The 19691-nt window shown below is 48.0% G+C and overlaps 1 protein-coding gene across 2 annotated transcripts; it reads right to left on the reverse strand.

Annotated features, from left to right (window-relative positions):
• Positions 1 to 1159: 1159 nt before the first annotated feature.
• LOC142915878 (uncharacterized) lies at positions 1160 to 17159 on the reverse strand. 2 transcript variants are annotated; one of them, XM_076061512.1, is made up of 7 exons: positions 17073 to 17159; positions 12656 to 12760; positions 9004 to 9485; positions 8396 to 8622; positions 7469 to 7691; positions 6384 to 6565; positions 1160 to 2796 (listed from the first exon to the last, which is right to left on the reverse strand). In XM_076061512.1, exons 3-7 carry the CDS (start codon positions 9125 to 9127, stop codon positions 2791 to 2793), a joined length of 762 nt encoding a protein of 253 aa, XP_075917627.1. In that variant the 5' UTR covers positions 9128 to 9485; positions 12656 to 12760; positions 17073 to 17159; the 3' UTR covers positions 1160 to 2790. The 2 variants fall into 2 exon arrangements, with proteins under 2 accessions (XP_075917627.1, XP_075917626.1); XM_076061511.1 differs by lacking the exon at positions 1160 to 2796 and adding an exon at positions 4507 to 4634.
• Positions 17160 to 19691: the final 2532 nt, after the last annotated feature.

Below are 19691 nucleotides of genomic sequence, written 5' to 3' on the forward strand. Positions count from 1 at the left end.
TTTGTCAAGGCGCTTTGGTCCTCTCACACAGCTTAAAGGCCGTATCTGAACGTGGCTTTTTCACTCCAGCGCTGTCCTACCAGATAGTCTCGCCCCCTTCACCTGATGAAGGCCGCTTGTGTTGTGGCCGAAACGTCGTGAGAATATTGTGTTATTTTATTTTATCAATTTATTATTTTATTATCATTCTACGTGACTTTACCGAAAGAACCAAAGAAGAAGATCATAGTATTACAGATCCTCTCACGGGCTAACCCAGACTGATGTGAGTGCACAATTTCTGTATTACAGTTGTTTTTATTGTCCTTCACTGCATCGCGTTTCACGGTGAATAACCGTTGCCTGGAACATGTATGCTTAGTGGAAAAGATTTGTACATATTGGGCCAAATTTGCATTGTCTTAGAAATTACATGCAAATCAATCAATATGCAGTTCAGGTCAAATAAGACATTCCTTTTTAACGCTTTCCAACCAAGTTTGAGATGTTAATGCATTAGCTCTGTTCGTTCATAACTGCCCATCTGTCTGTAGCATGGCATTTCGATAACCCTCTTAAAGATGTATGGACTGATGCTGTACAAGAAGGATGTGGAGCTGAGTGGGCTTGCCGATGACCGGTACCAGCGGTGTCAAGATCGGCCTCTGTGGAGGAGGCTCGTGAAGCACGCTGCTGGGCAGTTGGAGGCAGTCGCCCTCCAGTAACAACGGAGGGCGGATGAGCGACGCTCACAACAACCAGCGGAGCGCCGGCCACACCAAGTCGGTGCAGTGGTGCCTCTGTCAGTCATCTTATTGAGCACACGGCACTTGGGTCTGTCCTGTGAGCTGGCAGAGAGCCTTCGACACATCACGTGGCCTCAACACGTAAGACAAAACTATAATTCGTGTTGTAGAGAATGTACCTCCTCCTATACGTGTAACTTTTAAGTGGTATGCCTCGTAACTGATGAATGATCCGAGTGTGCTCCCTATTTCAAAGACAATGAGTTGCTCCAGACGCTTCGTGAAACATAAAAGTACCCTTTGACCTGTATCACAAAAACGGGTCTCACCTGAGTTCTCTCTACAGGTTACTTCCAAACACACACACACTTTGTCCTAACGTCACTTAATCTATGTTTGACCGTTATAAATGAAATGATGCATGTACACACAAAATCAGACAAGTGTTTAATCGAAATAATTGACAGGCATTTTAACAACATTTAATTACTGCAGTGAAATATACTGCATCAGATAATATCTGATTAAGAAGCTATTTAAAAAAATATGCAGCGTCTGCTTAACAGTGGATGTAAAACATACTATTGTAGTGTCATTCAAAACGAGTAGGCCATTGCATGCTGGCGAATTCTAAACATTAGCGACAAATTGCAGAGGGGTCAAATACTTATTTCCCTCATTAAAATGCAAATCAATTTATAACATTTTTTGACATGCGTTTTTCTGGATTTTTTTGTTGTCATTCTGTTCTCTCACTGTTCAAATAAACCTACCATTAAAATTACAGACTGATCATTTCTTCGTCTGCGGGAAAACGTACAAAATCAGCAGGGGATCAAATACTTATTTCCCTCAATGTACATATACACTGTGTGTACACACTGTGTGTGTGTATACACAGTGTGTATACAGTGTGTATACACTGTGTACATACACACTATGCGTGTACGCACAGTGTGCGGGTTGACTGAATGAGGCGGTGTCCAGGTCTGGCTCAGGTGTCACTCCGCCACTTGACGGTTAGCCGTGACGGAGACTCAAACTCGGGCGGTGGAGTTCATCGCGCACCGTGCTCACCGCGGCGACAACCGCTCCACCCCACGCGTTATTGAAAGATGAAATTTTCACCGAAAACTTTTGCGGCTGCAGGAATTAAAATATTCCTCATTTGCCGTCTACGTCTACGTGACTTCACCGAAAGAACCGAAAATATCGATGTGAAACACAACACACGATTCGCAATAGCTAAACGGTTTGCGCCTCGGTACATGCTAATTTGTGTCCCATTGTCTCTGAAACCCAGTCCCTCCATCTCTGGCTATTTAAGGCCTCGGTACAGAGCTGCTTCACCTCTTAACTGTTTGCGTGTCTCCCCCCATAGGTCTCTCTACGGTATGTATTCTATCACTATCTTAAATTTCACGCTCAACTTACAATTTAACAATCTTTGAAATAGCGTATTCAACCAGACCATGCGTTGTGTTTTAACCGACCGTCTGTGTTGCTTTGTACAGTTTCCAAATTTTGCTAAACCCTGTTTGATAAGTGTGATGCTCCGTCTCTCTGTATCCCCTGGTATATCTGTGTTAATTCCTTCTCCTTAAGGTCAGTATATATATCTGCGGTTGTGTTTCCTCTACCTGATGATTGCTTGCGTTGCAATCGAAAAGTCGTATATTATGTAATTTTATTTTTTCTCATTTCTACGTGACTTTACCGAAAAAACCAAAGATTAATTCAGTGGATGTTTGTTCGATGCGACGTCGGTGTTGGCGCGTAGGGGGCTGCGTATTTGTGGAACGTCGTCGGTTCAGACTCAGAGTTTGCTGCCAGCGGCGGAGACCGCTGTGGCTCGCAGCTGTGGGCTTGTCGGAGCAAACCCCGAACTTGGGGGGGCTTGCCCCACTTCCTCCTCCCTCGGTGGCCGTACCAGACGAGAGCCGCTGACTTCTTTGCCAATGGAACCCATTTCAAAGCGTCTCTTCTTCTGCTGCTGCTGCTGCTCACCCAAGCATTGCCGCCACCCTTCCCAGATTGGCAGCTGTGAGCTCGTCGTGAAGATCCCTCATTGCTGCGACGCGAAAGACGACCACGATTACAAACAGCGTCTTACAACGACAATGCAACTGAAGATGTGGATAGCGGCGACTGGGCGCATTGGCAGCTCAGGCTGCAGTACGGGAGAGTTTGATGTGTGCACGACCGTGTCTCGCGTTATATATTAATACATACGCCTACTCGGGATGTGTTTTTTAAGAGAGAAGGGCCTTTGTGGTGCTCGGTTTTTTTGTTATCACCTCTGACGGATTATGGCCCAAGTCGAACTTCGACTTTCATTTGAATGTTCAACCTCTTGACCCCGAGTAAGACTATACGCAGTTAATACCGCTCAGCTTATACAACAACACCTCGCTTTTACAGTTGTGTTTGATCAACCTCTTGACCCCGAGTAAGACAATACGCAGTTAATACAGCTAAGTTTTTACAACAACACCTCACTTTTACAGTTGTATTTGATCAACCTCTTGACCCCGAGTAAGACTATACACAGTTAATACCGCTCAGCTTATACAACAACACCTCGCTTTTACAGTTGAGTTTGATCAACCTCTTGACCCCGAGTAAGACAATACGCAGTTAATCCCGCTCAGCTTATACATCAACACCTCGCTTTTACAGTTGTATTTGATCAACCTCTTGACCCTGAGTAAGACTATACACAGTCAATCCCGCGCAGCTTATACAATAGCTTCGCTTTTACATTTGTATTTGATCAACCTCTTGACCCCGAGTAAGACTATACACAGTTAATCCTGCTCAGCTTATACAACAATACCTCGCTTTTACAGTTGTATTTGATCAACCTCTTGACCCCGAGTAAGACTATACGCAGTCAATCCCGCGCAGCTTATACAACAATAGCCTCGCTTTTACAGTTGTATTTGATCAACCTCTTGACCCTGAGTAAGACTATACACAGTTAATCCTGCTCAGGTTAAACAACAATAACCTCGCTTTTACAGTTGTATTTGATCAACCTCTTGACCCTGAGTAAGACTATACACAGTTAATCCTGCTCAGGTTAAACAACAATAACCTCGCTTTTACAGTTGTATTTGATCAACCTCTTGACCCTGAGTAAGACTATACACAGTCAATCCCACGCAGCTTATACAATAGCCTCGCTTTTACATTTGTATTTGATCAACCTCTTGACCCCGAGTAAGACTATACACAGTTAATCCTGCTCAGCTTATACAACAATACCTCGCTTTTACAGTTGTATTTGATCAACCTCTTGACCCCGAGTAAGACTATACGCAGTCAATCCCGCGCAGCTTATACAACAATAGCCTCGCTTTTACAGTTGTATTTGATCAACCTCTTGACCCTGAGTAAGACTATACACAGTTAATCCTGCTCAGGTTAAACAACAATAACCTCGCTTTTACAGTTGTATTTGATCAACCTCTTGACCCTGAGTAAGACTATACACAGTTAATCCTGCTCAGGTTAAACAACAATAACCTCGCTTTTACAGTTGTATTTGATCAACCTCTTGACCCCGAGTAAGACTATACGAAGTTAATCCCGCTCAGTTTATACAATAGCCTCGCTTTTACAGTTGTATTTGATCAACCTCTTGACCCCGAGTAAGACTATACGCAGTTAATTCCACGCAGCTTATACAACAATACCTCGCTTTTACAGTTGTATTTGATCAACCTCTGCGCACCTTATTCGTACGTAAATGGAATTGTAAATCCACGTGAGGCAGGTAGGACTTGTGACAGCCTTTATTACGAACGAGCTTTACTACCCGGCTTCGCCCGGGACTTGGATTATCGTCTTGGATTAATTTAATATTCCCTTTTATTTCACTGGAAAACCCTGAAAAAACATTGATGCCTGCAAGAAAGAAAAACATCCGAAACAAATCAATTTAACTAAATCGGATGTCTTTCACTCAAGGAAATTGAACCTTAACCAGGCAACTCGGAAATGGAATGATGTGGCGAGCTGAGAATCGTCGCGTTCCCTTAGAAATTCCAGACGGCGTAAGCTGTGCAAATTTCATGACGATTTAAAGCTTTCGTGACTGCAAGGATTCATCTTCTTTGGTTCTTTCGGTAAAGTCACCAACACGTAGAATGAGAATAAAATAATAAATTAATAAAATAACACAATAAAATTCTCACGACGTTTTGGCCACAACACAAGTGGCCCTCTTCAGGTGAAAGGAACAGACCTGTCGTCCAACCTGAAGAGGGCCACTTGTGTCGTGGCCGAAACGTCGTGAGAATTTTATTGTGTTATTTTATTCTATTAATTTATTATTTTATTCTCATTCTACGCGGCGACTTTACCGAAAGAACCAAAAACGAAATTTCATGACGTTGGAGGGTCAGCGTTCGAGAGTTTTTTGCCGCTTCGCACAAACAGACGAATCTTTATTTTATTTCGATTTAAAGCTTTCGTGACTGCAAGGATTCATCTTCTTTGGTTCTTTCGGTAAAGTCACCATCACGTAGAATGAGAATAAAATAATACATTGATAAAATAAGATAATTTTATTGTCTTATTTTATTTTATCAATTTATTATTTTATTCTCATTCTACGTGGTGACTTTACCGAAAGAACCAAAGAAGACTTTATTTTATTATTTTATTGTTTCCCTTCAACGTGACTTTACCGAAAGAGCTAAGAAGACGAACCTTCTGCTTTGTGTTTATGAGGGCGAACTGGAAACAGCCGCGTTGACTCAGAACATCGAGACAACGATGCGGCGCGTCTGTGCGGGACACACGGCCTACGCGGAGGCTTGGGGAGGGATGACGTCAGCAGGCAGACCGCGTGACGCTGCCGCATGCCGGTGACATCACAGACGCGACGTCACCGCTCACTTGACGTGCAAAATACACGAGTCTATTTTTATACTTTTTGCATTGTGTACAGTCTGGAAGCTACCCAAATGCCAAATTTCAAGTTTGTTTTGCATGTTGGGAGACACACTAAACATTACTGCTCAGCGCCAAACGTTTGTTTAACGTTTGTTTAATGTTGTGAAAAAGAGTGCCGGGGTCACTCTTTTCACAGTGAACATCTACGTAGCCACCGTGATGAGGATGATGATGATGATGGCAGAGACATGCAAACTACTCCCCCTTTATTATCATTGTTACCATTATTATCGTTGTTTTTATCATTATCATTGTTATTAAAACTAGTTTATTGCACTTACAAGTGACTGCCAATCCACCACCACCACCACCACCTCCACCACCACCACCACCGCCACCACCACCACCTCCACCACCACCGCCACAGCCACCTCCACCTCCACCACCACCTCCACCGCCACCGCCACCTCCACCGCCTCCGCCACCTCCACCGCCACCTCCAACACCGCCACCACCACCGCCACTACCGCCTCCGCCGCCACCGCCACCGCCGCCGCCGCCTCCGCCTCCGCCGCCGCCTCCGCCATCGCCACTGCCACCGCCACCGCCGCCACCGCCACCACCGCCACCACACACCGTCACCGCCACCTCCACCGCCACCACCACCACCACACACCGCCACCGCCACCTCCACCACCACCTCCACCACCACCTCCACGACCACCACCACCTCCACCACCACCACCTCAACTGTACCTGCATCTCCACCTCTCCGCCGGTCGACTCTCTCCTCGCCCTCCGCGTCTGCGTGAGGCAGAAGGCGGCGACGCCGGCGATGGCGGTCAGCAGGAGGAAGCCGGCGGTGCAAGAAACGTCGCCCGCCGTCAAGGGAGCGGCCGAGACGGCCTCCACCGTGACGGAGACATCGGGAAACATCGCTGACACGCACACGGAGAGCACACACACGGTGACACACGGGGAGCATACACACACACGGTGACACACGGTGACACACGGTGACACACGTGGAGCACACACACGGTGACACATGGTGACACACGGTGACACACGGGGAGCACACACACACACACACGGTGACACACGGTGACACACGCACGGTGACACACGGGGAGCACACGCACGGTGATACGCGGTGACACACGGTGACACACGGGGAGCACACGGTGACACACGGTGACACACGGTGACACACACACGGTGACCCCGCCTCCACTGTGACAGGGACGTTGGTAAACATCGCTGACGCACGCGGGAAGCACATGGTGACACACGGTGACACACGGTGACACACGGTGACACACACACGGTGACACACGGTGACACAAGGTGACACACACACGGTGTTACACGGTGACAAGCGGGGAGCACATGGTGACACACGCACGGTGACACACGGTGACACACGGTGACACACACATGGTGACACACGGTGAGCACGGTGACACACACACGGTGACACACGGTGAGACACGGTGACACACGCACGGTGACACACACACGGTGACACACACACGGTGACACACAGTGACACACGGTGACGCACGGTGACACACGGTGGCACACGGTGACACACACGGTGACACACACACGGTGACACATGGTGACACGCGGTGACACACACACGGTGACACACGGTGACACACACACGGTGACACACGGTGACACACGGTGACCTTGGGGTCACTCTTGTTGTCACACCTCCCTAGCCACCGTGATGATGACGATGATGACGATGACAGAGAGAGACGCAAACTCCACATATACAGCAGCAGCAGCAGGCGTCGTCAGGGTCGGGATGGAACCCACGACCTCCTGCGTACCAGGCGAGGCAGTCAACATCTTCCCGGCCCCCGCGGTCGTCGTGGCGGCGAGCGTGCGGCCCCCCGCCGGCGTCTCGCCCGGCACGACGAGCAGCCAGGCGGAGCGCCGAGCGAACCCCACGGCGTTGACCGCCAGGCAGGTGTAGCGGCCCGAGTCGTCCGTGCTGACGTTGCGCAGGTAGAGGACGTTCGTCTCCACGTCCGTGACCTCCACTCCGACCGTCTTGACGCGAACCGACGGGCGGCACGGAGAGAGAGAGACGAGAGGAAGTCAGAATCTTGCATTCCCACGCCAACGTGGGGTTCATTTTTTGTATCTGTCGTCACTCAGCGAACGCGTAGAGTCTGAGCCAAGCGGGGAGCTGCTGGGTCCTGTTGTGTTGAGGGTGATGTCGGCCTCCGCTGAGTTTGGATGGGTGGGTGGGTGAGTGAGTGGGTGGGTGGGTGGGTGAGTGGGTGGGTGGGTGGGTGAGTGAGTGAGTGGGTGGGTAGGTAGGTGGGTGGGTGAGTGGGTGAGTGAGTGGGTGGGTGGGTGGGTGAGTGGGTGGGTGGGTGGGTGAGTGAGTGGGTGGGTGGGTGGGTGAGTGGGTGTGTGAGTGGGTGAGTGGGTGAGTGAGTGGGTGGGTGAGTGGGTGAGTGAGTAGGTGAGTGGGTGAGTGAGTGGGTGAGTGAGTGGGTGAGTGAGTGGGTGAGTGGGTGAGTGGGTGAGTGAGTGGGTAAGTGGGTGAGTGAGTGAGTGGATGAATGAGTGAGTGAGTGGGTGAGTGGATGAGTGGGTGAGTGAGTGGGTGAGTGAGTGGTTGAGTGAGTGAGTGTGGGTGAGTGGGTGAGTGAGTGGGTGAGTGAGTGTGGGTGAGTGGGTGAGTGAGTGGTGAGTGAGTGGGTGAGTGAGTGGTGAGTGAGTGCCCCCGTGCCTCGCTCGCTCACCGTGACAATGCGCACGTAGGGCGAGCCGTTGGGCGCCTCCAGGCTCCCGTTCACCTCCACGTGCTTGAGCCACTGCACGTGGTGCTGGTGCTGCTGGTGGTGGTGTTCATCGCCGCCATCGCTGCCCTTCAGAACGACGCAGCGGAGCTGAGCGTCGCTCCCCACCACCGCCGTGACGTTGGCCGGGAGGCCGTCCTGCAGGGAGGGGCGCTGGGGCTGGCCCCGCCCTGCACGCCGGGGGGAGGGGGGAGGGGGGAGCCGCCCCCCGGGTGGTGACGGGGTCAGGACGAGCGTCGGGGGTCACGGGGTCAAGGAGGGAGGGAGGGAGTGTTACAGTGTGTGTGTATAACACAGTGTGTGTAACACACAGTATATAACACACTGTATATAACACACTGTGTATAACACAGTGTGTATAACACACTGTGTGTGTAACACACACACAGTGTGTGTGTTATACACACACTGTGTGTGTGTGTAACACACAGTGTTACACACACACACAGTGTCACACACACTGTGTGTGTGACACTAACACAGTGTCACACTGTCACACACAGTGTGTGACAGTGTGACACACTTTGTGAGCTCCCCACTCGTCTCGTTACCTTCGTGAGCGGTCACCACCGCGTAGACGGCGGTGGCGGTGACGCAGACGGCGAGGAGAGACCCCAGACGCCTCCTCCTCCTGCTGCTGTACAGAGACGTCGTGCGGACAAATCCCGAAGCCATGGAGCTGATGGTGGTGGTGCTGGATCGTGGTGGTGCTGGATCGTGGTGGTGGATCGTGGTGCTGGTGGATCGTGGTGGTGGATCGTAATGCTGGTGGATCGTGGTGGTGGTGGTGCTGGTGGATCGTGGTGGTAGTGGATCGTAATGGTGGTGGTGCTGGTGGTGGTGGTGCTGCTGCTGCTGCTGGTGGTGCTGAGGGGGGTGGTGGTGCTGGTGGTGGTGCTGAGGGGGGTGGTGCTGGTGGTGGGTGGTGCTGATGGGTGGTGTTGCTGGTGGTGGTGCTGCTGCTGGTGGTGCTGGTGGTGGTAGTGGTGGTGCTGCTGGTGCTGCTGGTGGTGGGTGGTGCTGATGGGTGGTGCTGGTGGTGGTGGTGTAAAAATTCCGCGTGCGTACAGGGAGGGAGGGGTCAAGTTTTGACAGATTTTTGCGTGCCGACTAAATTGATGGCCCCTTAATGGTTTTATTACATTTCATATTATAATATTAAATATATAATACACCTTTTTGTTCATAATTCTTTTTATAGATTTATTTCATATAATATAGCATTTTATTTTAATGGTTATATTATATTTTATATTTAATATGTTATAATAAACAATTTTTTACGTAAAAAATATATTTATAAGTCTCCACAGAGCTACGTAGCTATTTTTCAGAAGCGACCTGGCCACAAATGAAAGTTCAACTTAGTTGGCTTATCACGTGGACATGGATCGCAGCCAAATACCGGAGGACCCGGAGAAACATCCACACGATCACGGAGAGAGAGACACAAACTCCAAATATACAGCAGCAGCAGGCATCGTCAGGGTCAGGATCGAACCCACGACCTCCTGTACATCAGGCGAGGTAGTTAACATCTCATAGCCACCGTGATGAGAGGCACACAAACTCCAAATATACAGCAGCAGCAGCAGGCATCGTCAGGGTCAGGATCGAACCGACGACCACCTGTACACCAGGCGAGGTAGTTAACATCTCTCAGGGACATGATCTAACCCACGACCACCTGTATACCAGGCGAGGTAGTTAATATCTCACAGCCCCCGTGACGATCGTCAGGGTCAGGATCGAACCCACGACCTCCTGTATACCAGGCGAGGTAGTTAACATCTCTCAGGGACATGATCTAACCCACGACTTCCTGTATACCAGGCGAGGTAGTTAACATCTCTCAGGGACATGATCTAACCCACGACTTCCTGTATACCAGGCGAGGTAGTTAACATCTCTCAGGGACATGATCTAACCCACGACCTCCTGTACACCAGGCGAGGTAGTTAACATCTCACAGCCCCCGTGATGATCGTCAGGGTCAGGATCGAACCCACGACCTCCTGTACACCAGGTGAGGTCGGTAACATCTCAGCCACCGTGATGAGAGGCACACAAACTCCAAATATACAGCAGCAGCAGGCATCGTCAAAGTCAGGATCGAACCCACGACCTCCTGTACACCAGGCGAGGTAGTTAACATCTCTCAGGGACATGATCTAACCCACGAACTCCTGTAGACCAGGCGAGGTAGTTAACATCTTTCAGAGACATGATCTAACCCACGACCTCCTGTTTACCAGGCGAGGTAGTTAACATCTCTCAGGGACATGATCTAACCCACGACCTCCTGTAAACCAGGCGAGGTAGTTAACATCTCTCAGGGACATGATCTAACCCACGACCTCCTGTACACCAGGCGAGGTAGTTCACATCTCTCAGGGACATGATCTAACCCACGACCTCCTGTACACTAGGCGAGGTAGTTCACATCTCTCAGGGACATGATCTAACCCACGACCTCCTGTACACCAGGCGAGATAGTTAACATCTCTCAGGGACATGATCTAACCCACGACCTCCTGTAGACCAGGCGAGGTAGTTAACATATCTCAGAGACATGATCTAACCCACGACCTGTACACCAGGCGAGGTAGTTCACATCTCTCAGGGACATGATCTAACCCACGACCTCCTGTAGACCAGGCGAGGTAGTTAACATCTCTCAGAGACATGATCTAACCCACGACCTCCTGTACACCAGGCGAGGTAGTTCACATCTCTCAGGGACATGATCTAACCCACGACCTCCTGTAGACCAGGCGAGGTAGTTAACATCTCTCAGGGACATGATCTAACCCACGACCTCCTTAATACCAGGCGAGGAATTAACATCTCTCAGGGACATGATCTAACCCACGACCTCCTGTACACCAGGTGAGGTAGTTAACATCTCTCAGGGACATGATCGAACCCACGACCTCCTGTACACCAGGCGAGGTAGTTAACATCTCTCAGGGACATGATCTAACCCACAAACTCCTGTAGACCAGGCGAGGTAGTTAACATCTCTCAGGGACATGATCTAACCCACGACCTCCTGTAGACCAGGCGAGGTAGTTAACATCTCTCAGGGACATGATCCAACCCACGACCTCCTGTATACCAGGCGAGGTAGTTAACATCTCTCAGAGACATGATCTAACCCACGACCTCCTGTACACCAGGCGAGGTAGTTAACATCTCCCAGCCACCACTGCGCCCACTACTGACGGTGCTCCTGTAGAGTCTCAATGCGTGACGCGTGATTTACCGACGGCGATGTAAAGTGGGGGGTGGGTGGGTGGAGGCCTCCGTCCGTTGCTGCATTGAGAATGACCGCAGTGGATATCCAAAACCTTTGTTCTGACTGCTGCAACGTCCCTGCTGCGTTGTGGGAGCGGCGGTGCAGCGATTTGGTGGCGTGGAGCTGCACCCTCCAGAGGGGTCCTGCTCCCCAAGTGTGAGGGCACGAGCTGGATTGGCTCTTGACCATCACCCCGCTCGTGACCTTGACCTTGATGCTCCTGACTTTGACCTTTACCCCGTGCCTGACCTTGACCCTGCCCCCCCCCCCCCCCGAGGGCGGTGTCGCCGTAGGTGCTGCTGCTCGCTACTAGCACCACTTGCCCCTACAACCTGTTACAGTCTACATGGGGATGGGGAGATAGTTGTCTTGGCATTGACATTTTGAGTTTAAGTTTCGAGATACAAAAAAAATAATGAAAGTGAACACAGACATTGGGATGATGTTTGTATTTTATTTTTCTTTGCAACTAATTTTTCTTCGTGAGAATTGTAAAATGCAAAGGGGGGGTGGGGGGTGGTGGGGGGTGCAGTAACGAACAGTCACGTGACAACTCAGCGGCGGTCGATGTTGTCGGAGAGCCCCTGACGTGAAATGAACCAAACGGAAGTCAAAATCGAAATTCATTTATTTTGGGCGACTCCGTTCCCACCGCGCACGTAAACGCCGTGACCCACCTGGCGCTGAGATAATTCTGTCCTCGTCGTGCGTCGTCCAAGCACAGCAGCGAGGACGAATGCGCAGACTGAACAAAACTTTGATTAGCGCATCGTGTAAAGCTCGTCGAGAGGAATAGTTCGCCTTCAACAGATATACAATGGCGTCGCAACGCAGTTCGTGCGAGAGCCGGGGGCTTACGGGACCCCGAAGTCACACCATGAGGTTCGAATGTGTGAAGGTCTTACCAGATTCAGAGGGCAAGGGGTCCACCCAGTTGAAATGGACGGTGGAGTCTTCCGGACGAGAGAACGAGGCAGGGTGCCCAATGAGACGAAAGAGAGACAACCACGCTGAGAGGTGTCACAGCAACAACAACAACAGCAGAAGCAGCAACAACAATGGCAAGAACAGCGTTAGGGGCACGGTTCCACGTCCACACGGACATCGGTGCCTCGCCGACCACGAGTTTGGGCCTAGTGGGTCACCCACGTGGAAGAGCCTGGTTCTTGCCTAGTAATGCACGGTGTTGTGTCTGCTGCTATATTAACCAACTGTTCGACCAAAACCATGAAAACACACAAACTGCAGTTATAGTGCGCATTGAATAATCCTTGGCTGAAAGTTACGTAAAGTAGCTTACCTGATAATAGCGAGTGGAGTTAGTATTATATCCTTCTGTTTTGCAAAGTTAGCGAGGGTAGAGTTTGTATGATCTCCCCCTGTTCTAGAGAGTGGAGTTTGTATGATCTCCCCCTGTTCTACAGAGTGAGTGCAGTTTGTATGATATCCCCGTTCTAGAGAGTGGAGTTTGTGTGATATCCCCCTGTTCTACAGAGTGAGTGGAGTTTGTATGATCTCCCCCTGTTCTACAGAGTGGAGTTTGTATGATCTCCCCCTGTTCTACAGAGTGAGTGGAGTTTGTGTGATCTCCCCCTCTTCTACAGAGTGAGTGGAGTTTGTATGATCTCCCCCTGTTCTACAGAGTGAGTGGAGTTTGTATGATCTCCTGGCGGACCACGAATTTCAGAAGAGTGTTAAATTTCATGTTCAACCTTTGGATTGCAGATACCAGCATAGATAGAATGAAAAATACGAGGTACACGGTCAGTAGAAATACATATACAAGTCCACCAAGAGGTAAGGAGGGAGGAAAGACGGACAGGGAGGCAGAGAGAGAGGGGGGGGAGGGATGAACAGAAGCTTAAATAGGAAATACGGTTGGAGGGGGGGAGGGGCCAGAGCGAGAGCGGCAGCTCAAACACGCAACATCTTACACATACAAAACGGCAGCTCAAAAAAGGACCACCTCTTGTAAATACAAAACGGCAGCTCAAAAAAGGGTACATCTTACACATAATTACAACGGTAACTTGTAATTATGTGCTGTCCTCCAGACAGTCTCGTCCCTTCACCTGATGAAGGCCGCTTGTGTTGTGGCCGAAACGTCGTGATTTTTGTTATTTTATTTTTTACCTACGTGACTTTACCCAATAGCACCAAAGAGTATGGATCCTAGCAGTCACGAAAGCTTTAAAATCTAGAATAGAAATGTAATGCAATACAACACAGAGAGTCGGCCAACATAAGAGTCAACACCCCACCTGGTTGATAACGTTCTTCCAAAGATTGCTCAATTTGAAAGAGAGACAAAACACAGACACGGAGACACATAGACAGAGAGAGATAACACAGAGACACACAGAGAGAGATACATACAGTGAGGGAAAAAAAGTATTTGATCCCCTGCTGATTTTGTACGTTTGCCCACTGACAAAGAAATGATCAGTCTATAATTTTAATGGAAGGTTTATTTGAACAGTGAGAGACAGAATAACAACAAAAAATCCAGATAAACGCATGTCAAAAATGTTATAAATTTACTTGCATTTTAATGAGGGAAAAAAGTATTTGACCCCTCTGCAAAACATGACTTAGTACTTGGTGGCTAAACCCTTGTTGGCAATCACAGAGGTCAGACGTTTCTTGTAGTTGGCCACCAAGTTTGCACACATCTCAGGAGGGATTTTGTCCCACTCCTCTTTGCAGATCTTCTCCAAGTCATTAAGGTTTCAAGGCTGACGTTTGTCAACTCGAACCTTCAACTCCCTCCAGATTTCCTATGGGATTAAGGTCAGGAAACTGGCTAGGCCACCCCAGGACCTAAATGTGCTTCTTCTTGAGCCACTCCTTTGTTGCCTTGGCCGTGTGTTTTGGGTCATTGTCATGCTGGAATACCCATCCACCATCCATTTTCAATGCCCTGGCTAAGGGAAGGAAGTTCTCACCCAAGATTTGACGGTACATGGCCCCATCCATCGTCCCTTTGATGCGGTGAAGTTGTCCTGTCCCCTTAGCAGAAAAACACCCCAAAGCATGTTTCCACCTCCATGTTTGACGGTGGGGATGGTGTTCTTGGGGTCATAGGCAGCATTCCTCCTCCTCCAAACACGGCGAGTTGAGTTGATGCCAAAGAGCTCCATTTTGGTCTAATCCGACCAAAACACTTTCACCCAGTTGTCCTCTGAATCATTCAGATGTTCATTGGCAAACTTCAGACGGGCATGTATATGTGCTTTCTTGAGCAGGGAAACCTTGCAGGTGCTGCAGGATTTCAGTCCTTCACGGTGAAGTGTGTTATCAATTGTTTTCTTGGTGACTATGGTCCCAGCTGCCTTGAGATCATTGACAAGATCCTCCCGTGTAGTTCTGGGCTGATTCCTCACCGTTCTCATGATCATTGCAACTCCACGAGGTGAGATCTTGCATGGAGCCCCAGGCCGAAGGAGATTGACAGTTTTTTTGCGTTTCTTCCATTTGCGAATAATCGCACCAACTGTTGTCACCTTCTCACCAAGCTGCTTGGCAATGGTCTTGTAGCCCATTCAAGCCTTGTGTAGGTCTACAATCTTGTCCCTGACATCCTTGGAGAGCTCTTTGGTCTTGGCCATGGTGGAGAGTTTGGGATCTGATTGATTGATTGCTTCTGTGGACAGGTGTCTTTTATACAGGTAACGAGCTGAGATAAGGGGCACTCCCTTTAAGAGTGTGCTCCTAATCTCAGCTCGTTACCTGTATAAAAGACACCTGGGAGCCAGAAATCTTTCCGATTGAGAGGGGGTCAAATACTTATTTCCCTCATTAAAATGCGAATCAATTTATAACTTTTTTGACATGCGTTTATCTGGATTTTCTTGTTGTTATTCTGTCTCTCACTGTTCAAATAAACCTACCATTAAAATTATAGACCGATCATTTCCTTGTCAGTGGGCAAACGTACAAAATCAGCAGGGGATCAAATACTTTTTTCCCTCACTGTAGGCACACAGAGAAACAACGCCTCAGTGTCGAGGCCTTAAATAGAGAGAGAGGGGGGCAGAGAGAGAGGGGAGGGGGTGTAGAGAAATCCGCGAGTCAATGCAAGGCCGTAGCCATGGAGTCAACATTGGGGGGGACCAAATCTACCAGGGGGTCTGGGGTCCCCCCCCCCCAGAAAGAAAAATCTAAATTTGAAAACTAATTTCCTGACATTTCCTAAAATATTGAAAAATTTCACTAACACATGGGATGGAATTTTTGTTTTATTTGATACAATAATGTATAATATTGTATTGTATTACATTGCTCTGTGTTGTTTATTCTTTAACTTTTCTTGTTTCATAGTATGTATTGGCAGAGATTAGGGATTCATAAAGTACAAGGCAATCATACAAACACAAATCTACGCATTGTTACGTGAAGACAAGTCCACATTTTGTGGCCAAGGTTTAGCAAATTGTTTTTATTAACATAGCATAGCAATTATTATTTTAAATAATATTTTTAATGCAATATATTTTGAGCATATTTGATTATTGGGGGGGGGATATGTCCCCCACCAATATATCATAACTATTATAACATATTATCATTACGGCCTTGTGTCAATGAGAGATTTGGAACTTTGGTGACTGCAGGAAATAATAATAACACGAGCACACGCAGAGAGAGAGAGAAAGCTCACTTATAATCTTGGTTCTTTCGGTAAAGTCACCACGTAGAAGGGAAACAATAAAATAATAAAAATATAAAACAATAAAATTCTCACGACGTTTCGACTGCAAGACGAGCAATCATCATCAGGTGTGAAAACCACAGCAACACAAGAACATTTTCTTGCTGATGGTTTTCACACCTGATGATGATTGCTTGTGTTGCAGTCGAAATGTCGTGAGAATTTTATTGTTTTATATTTTTATTATTTTATTGTTTCCCTTCTACGTGGTGGTAACTTTACCGACAGAACCAAGAATATGAATCCCTGCAGTCAAGAAAGCTTTAAATCAAAAGCTCACTTAATCAAACAAACTGAGTAAAATTTGGAAATGTAATGCAATGCAACACAGAGAGTCGGTCAACACACAATAAACGCATAGCCTGGTAGATTACTTTCTTACAAAGATTGCTCAACTAAGCGAGATAATTGAAGCAAACGCGATCAGGCGAGGGCAGGAGGCAAGGCCCCGCGTGGCTAGGCCCCGCGTTGTAAAGTTCCAACCTGGACATCGATTCCCATGCTCGCTGCTACTCAATTGACATCCCTACGAAAGAGAGGCTCTACCTTGGTAAACAACAACAACCACCAGCACAACGACCACCACCACAACCGCGATGAGAATTTCTCACCTCGGATTTCAGTTCACGCGCGGAGCGGCAGATTTCTGTTACATCGTGACGTCACCCGGCAGCAGGAGATGACGTCACTTGCGTGGTACAAGACACTCCCCTCCCGCAACGAGCGGGTCCTAATTTAAATAAATTATGTTAATGAGCCCGGGCCATACGTGGAGGGATGGGGCGTGGGTGCTGAAACCCGTTGCAATAAACTCGCGACGGCCTTCACAAATATATTATGTTAATGAGCCGCCAGTCACCGGGCGTAGCTTTGCCCAAATAAGGATTGTACAGATAACGGAAGTGACCCAGGCAGAGGTGGCGTCACGCTCAAGGGCGCGGTAGACGGGGTGGGGTGAATACCTTGGTGACATGACGTCCTAGCGAGGGACACCTCCCCCTGGCGTTTCACGCCGATGAGGTGATGCTGAGTAGTGATGTCACAGAGCGGGATTGGAGTTTAAGTTGATTTAGATTCATTTTCCATTGCTCCCTCCCTTGAACTCAGCAACAACAACAACGTGGACATTGCATCCCACTGGGAATTTTAGCACACAGCGTTGGTGTACGGTGCTTTTTTCAGGAATATTTTGCTGTTTTTTATTCATGGATTTTCTGTTTGCAGTCACACAAAGTAGTCACTTTAAGATGTGTTTCTTGTTCGTGTTTGTTGTGGTTGCACTTGATTCAAGAGCCGAATGGCTCACAGTGGTATACCAAAATAAATAAACTGAAATTATTGTGTACACTCTGTGTGTGTACACACTGTGTGTACACTGTGTGAACACTGTGTGTGTACACATACACACTGTGTGTGCACTGTGTGTGTGTACACTGTGTGCGTATACACTGTGTGTGTTCACTGTGTGTGTGTACACTATGTGTGTACACGTACACACTGTGTGTGTGTACACTGTGTGTGTGTGTGTACACTGTGTGTGTGGGCACTGTGTGTGTGCACTGTGTGTGTACACTGTGTGTGTACACTGTGTGTGTGTACACGTACACACTGTGTGTGTGTACACTGTGTGTGTGTACACTGTGTGTACACGTACACACTGTGTGTGTGTACACTGTGTGTGTGTACACTGAGGGTGTGTGCACTGTGTGTGCACTGTGTGTGTGTGTAAATTGTGGGGGGCACAGTCATCTCAGTCGACCAATGGGCATCTTTTCATCAATTTATAATTTTCCAATTTTCTTGTTTTTCTTATTTTCTATCTACGTGACTTTATGGAAAGAACCAAGAATGTGGTAGCACATTCTCTATTTATTGCAGAGGTTCAAGGTTAAAATCTGACAGGCACACCTGGATACCCCAGTAACATTCACCACAATATGCGCAGTCTGCTAAACGGCAGATGTAAAACATAACGTTGCGTCATTCACAACGCACATTGCATGTTGGTGTCACGGTCAAAATTGCGGAAATTCCAAACATTATCCAGAAACTCCACAACGGAGACACGCACCGCCTGTACCAACGACGGAGTCGCAGGGGCAGACACTCGATTACGTTGGAATCGATCTGCAGACGGCCAGCAGCTCCGTGTCGCCTTATCTCGATCCCGCAATCCCAATCAGGTGAAAGTCCGCATCGAACCGAACCCCCGGCAAGGCCATCGTCTACTTAACGACGAGAGAAAATTCAAACGAAATATCGTTTTCAATGAAGTCTTCCAGATGTAAATTGAGACAAGCTTTTAATGAAAAAATAAAATAATCTAATTCAAAACACAACACAATTCAAAGATGCTTCATTTTAAAACTTCAAAACGGAGCATGGGGTACTTGCGTGAATGCGTCCTTCGTGTGCAAATGTTGTGACTTTCCTGGCCTGAAGGCCGTCAATATGTTGGATTATTATTGGTGCACAGCGTCTCAACAACAGCAGTGGGGTTTGCTTCAACCGATAGGTACGAACATCCAGACGTCAATCAGCAAGGCACATTTCTAGTCCTAGTTAGACAAAATCTACGTCAACACGTAAGACAAAACTACAATTCGTGTTGTAGAGAATGTACCTCCTCCTATACGTGTAACTTTTAAGTGGTATGCCTTGTAACTGATGAATGATCCGAGCGTGACCTATTTCAAAGACAATGAGTTGCTCCAGATGCTTCGTGGAACACAAAAACACCATTTGACCTGTATCACAAGAACAACGGGTCTCACCTGAGTTCTCTGTACAGGTTACTTTCAAACACACACACACACCTTGTCCTAACATCACTTATTCAATGTTTGACCCTTACAGATCAAATGTTGCAAGCATGCACAAAATCAGACAAGTATTCATTCTAAATTATTGACAGGCATATTAACAAAATTGGATTACTTCAGTGAAATATCCTGCATCACGTTACATCGTATTAACAAGAAGCTTTTAAAAAATGCAGTCTGCTTCACAGTGTATGTAAAACATACTATTGTGTCATTCAAAACGAGTAGGCCATTGCATGCTGGCGTCTGAGTGAAAATGTAGCAAATTCTAAACATTACCTACAAACTACACAACTGAGATTACACATCAATCATCGCCCCCTACGGATAGGCTCTTGTCCACATGCAGGCCGGTGCAGGGTCACCACCTTGTGCCACACAGGGGCAGCTGCTACTTGGGGATGCTCA

The sequence above is a fragment of the Petromyzon marinus genome, unplaced genomic scaffold (assembly GCF_048934315.1).
Source record: "Petromyzon marinus isolate PM22_M1 ecotype Great Lakes invasive population unplaced genomic scaffold, UKy_Petmar_22M1.pri1.0 PM_G_Scaffold_36, whole genome shotgun sequence".
Classification (NCBI taxonomy): Eukaryota; Metazoa; Chordata; class Hyperoartia; order Petromyzontiformes; family Petromyzontidae; genus Petromyzon; species Petromyzon marinus.

What these genes read in the sequence shown, in the direction of transcription:
- LOC142915878 (XM_076061511.1), bottom strand. Translation starts at nt 9,127, where the DNA reads ATGGCTTCGGGATTTGTCCGCACGACGTCTCTGTACAGCAGCAGGAGG. An exon ending in GGTGGTGACCGCTCACGAAG is followed by an intron (nt 8,623 to 9,003) that starts GTAACGAGACGA and finishes CCCGGCGTGCAG; the next exon opens with GGCGGGGCCAGCCCCAGCGC. An exon ending in CCTACGTGCGCATTGTCACG is followed by an intron (nt 7,692 to 8,395) that starts GTGAGCGAGCGA and finishes GTTCGCGTCAAG; the next exon opens with ACGGTCGGAGTGGAGGTCAC.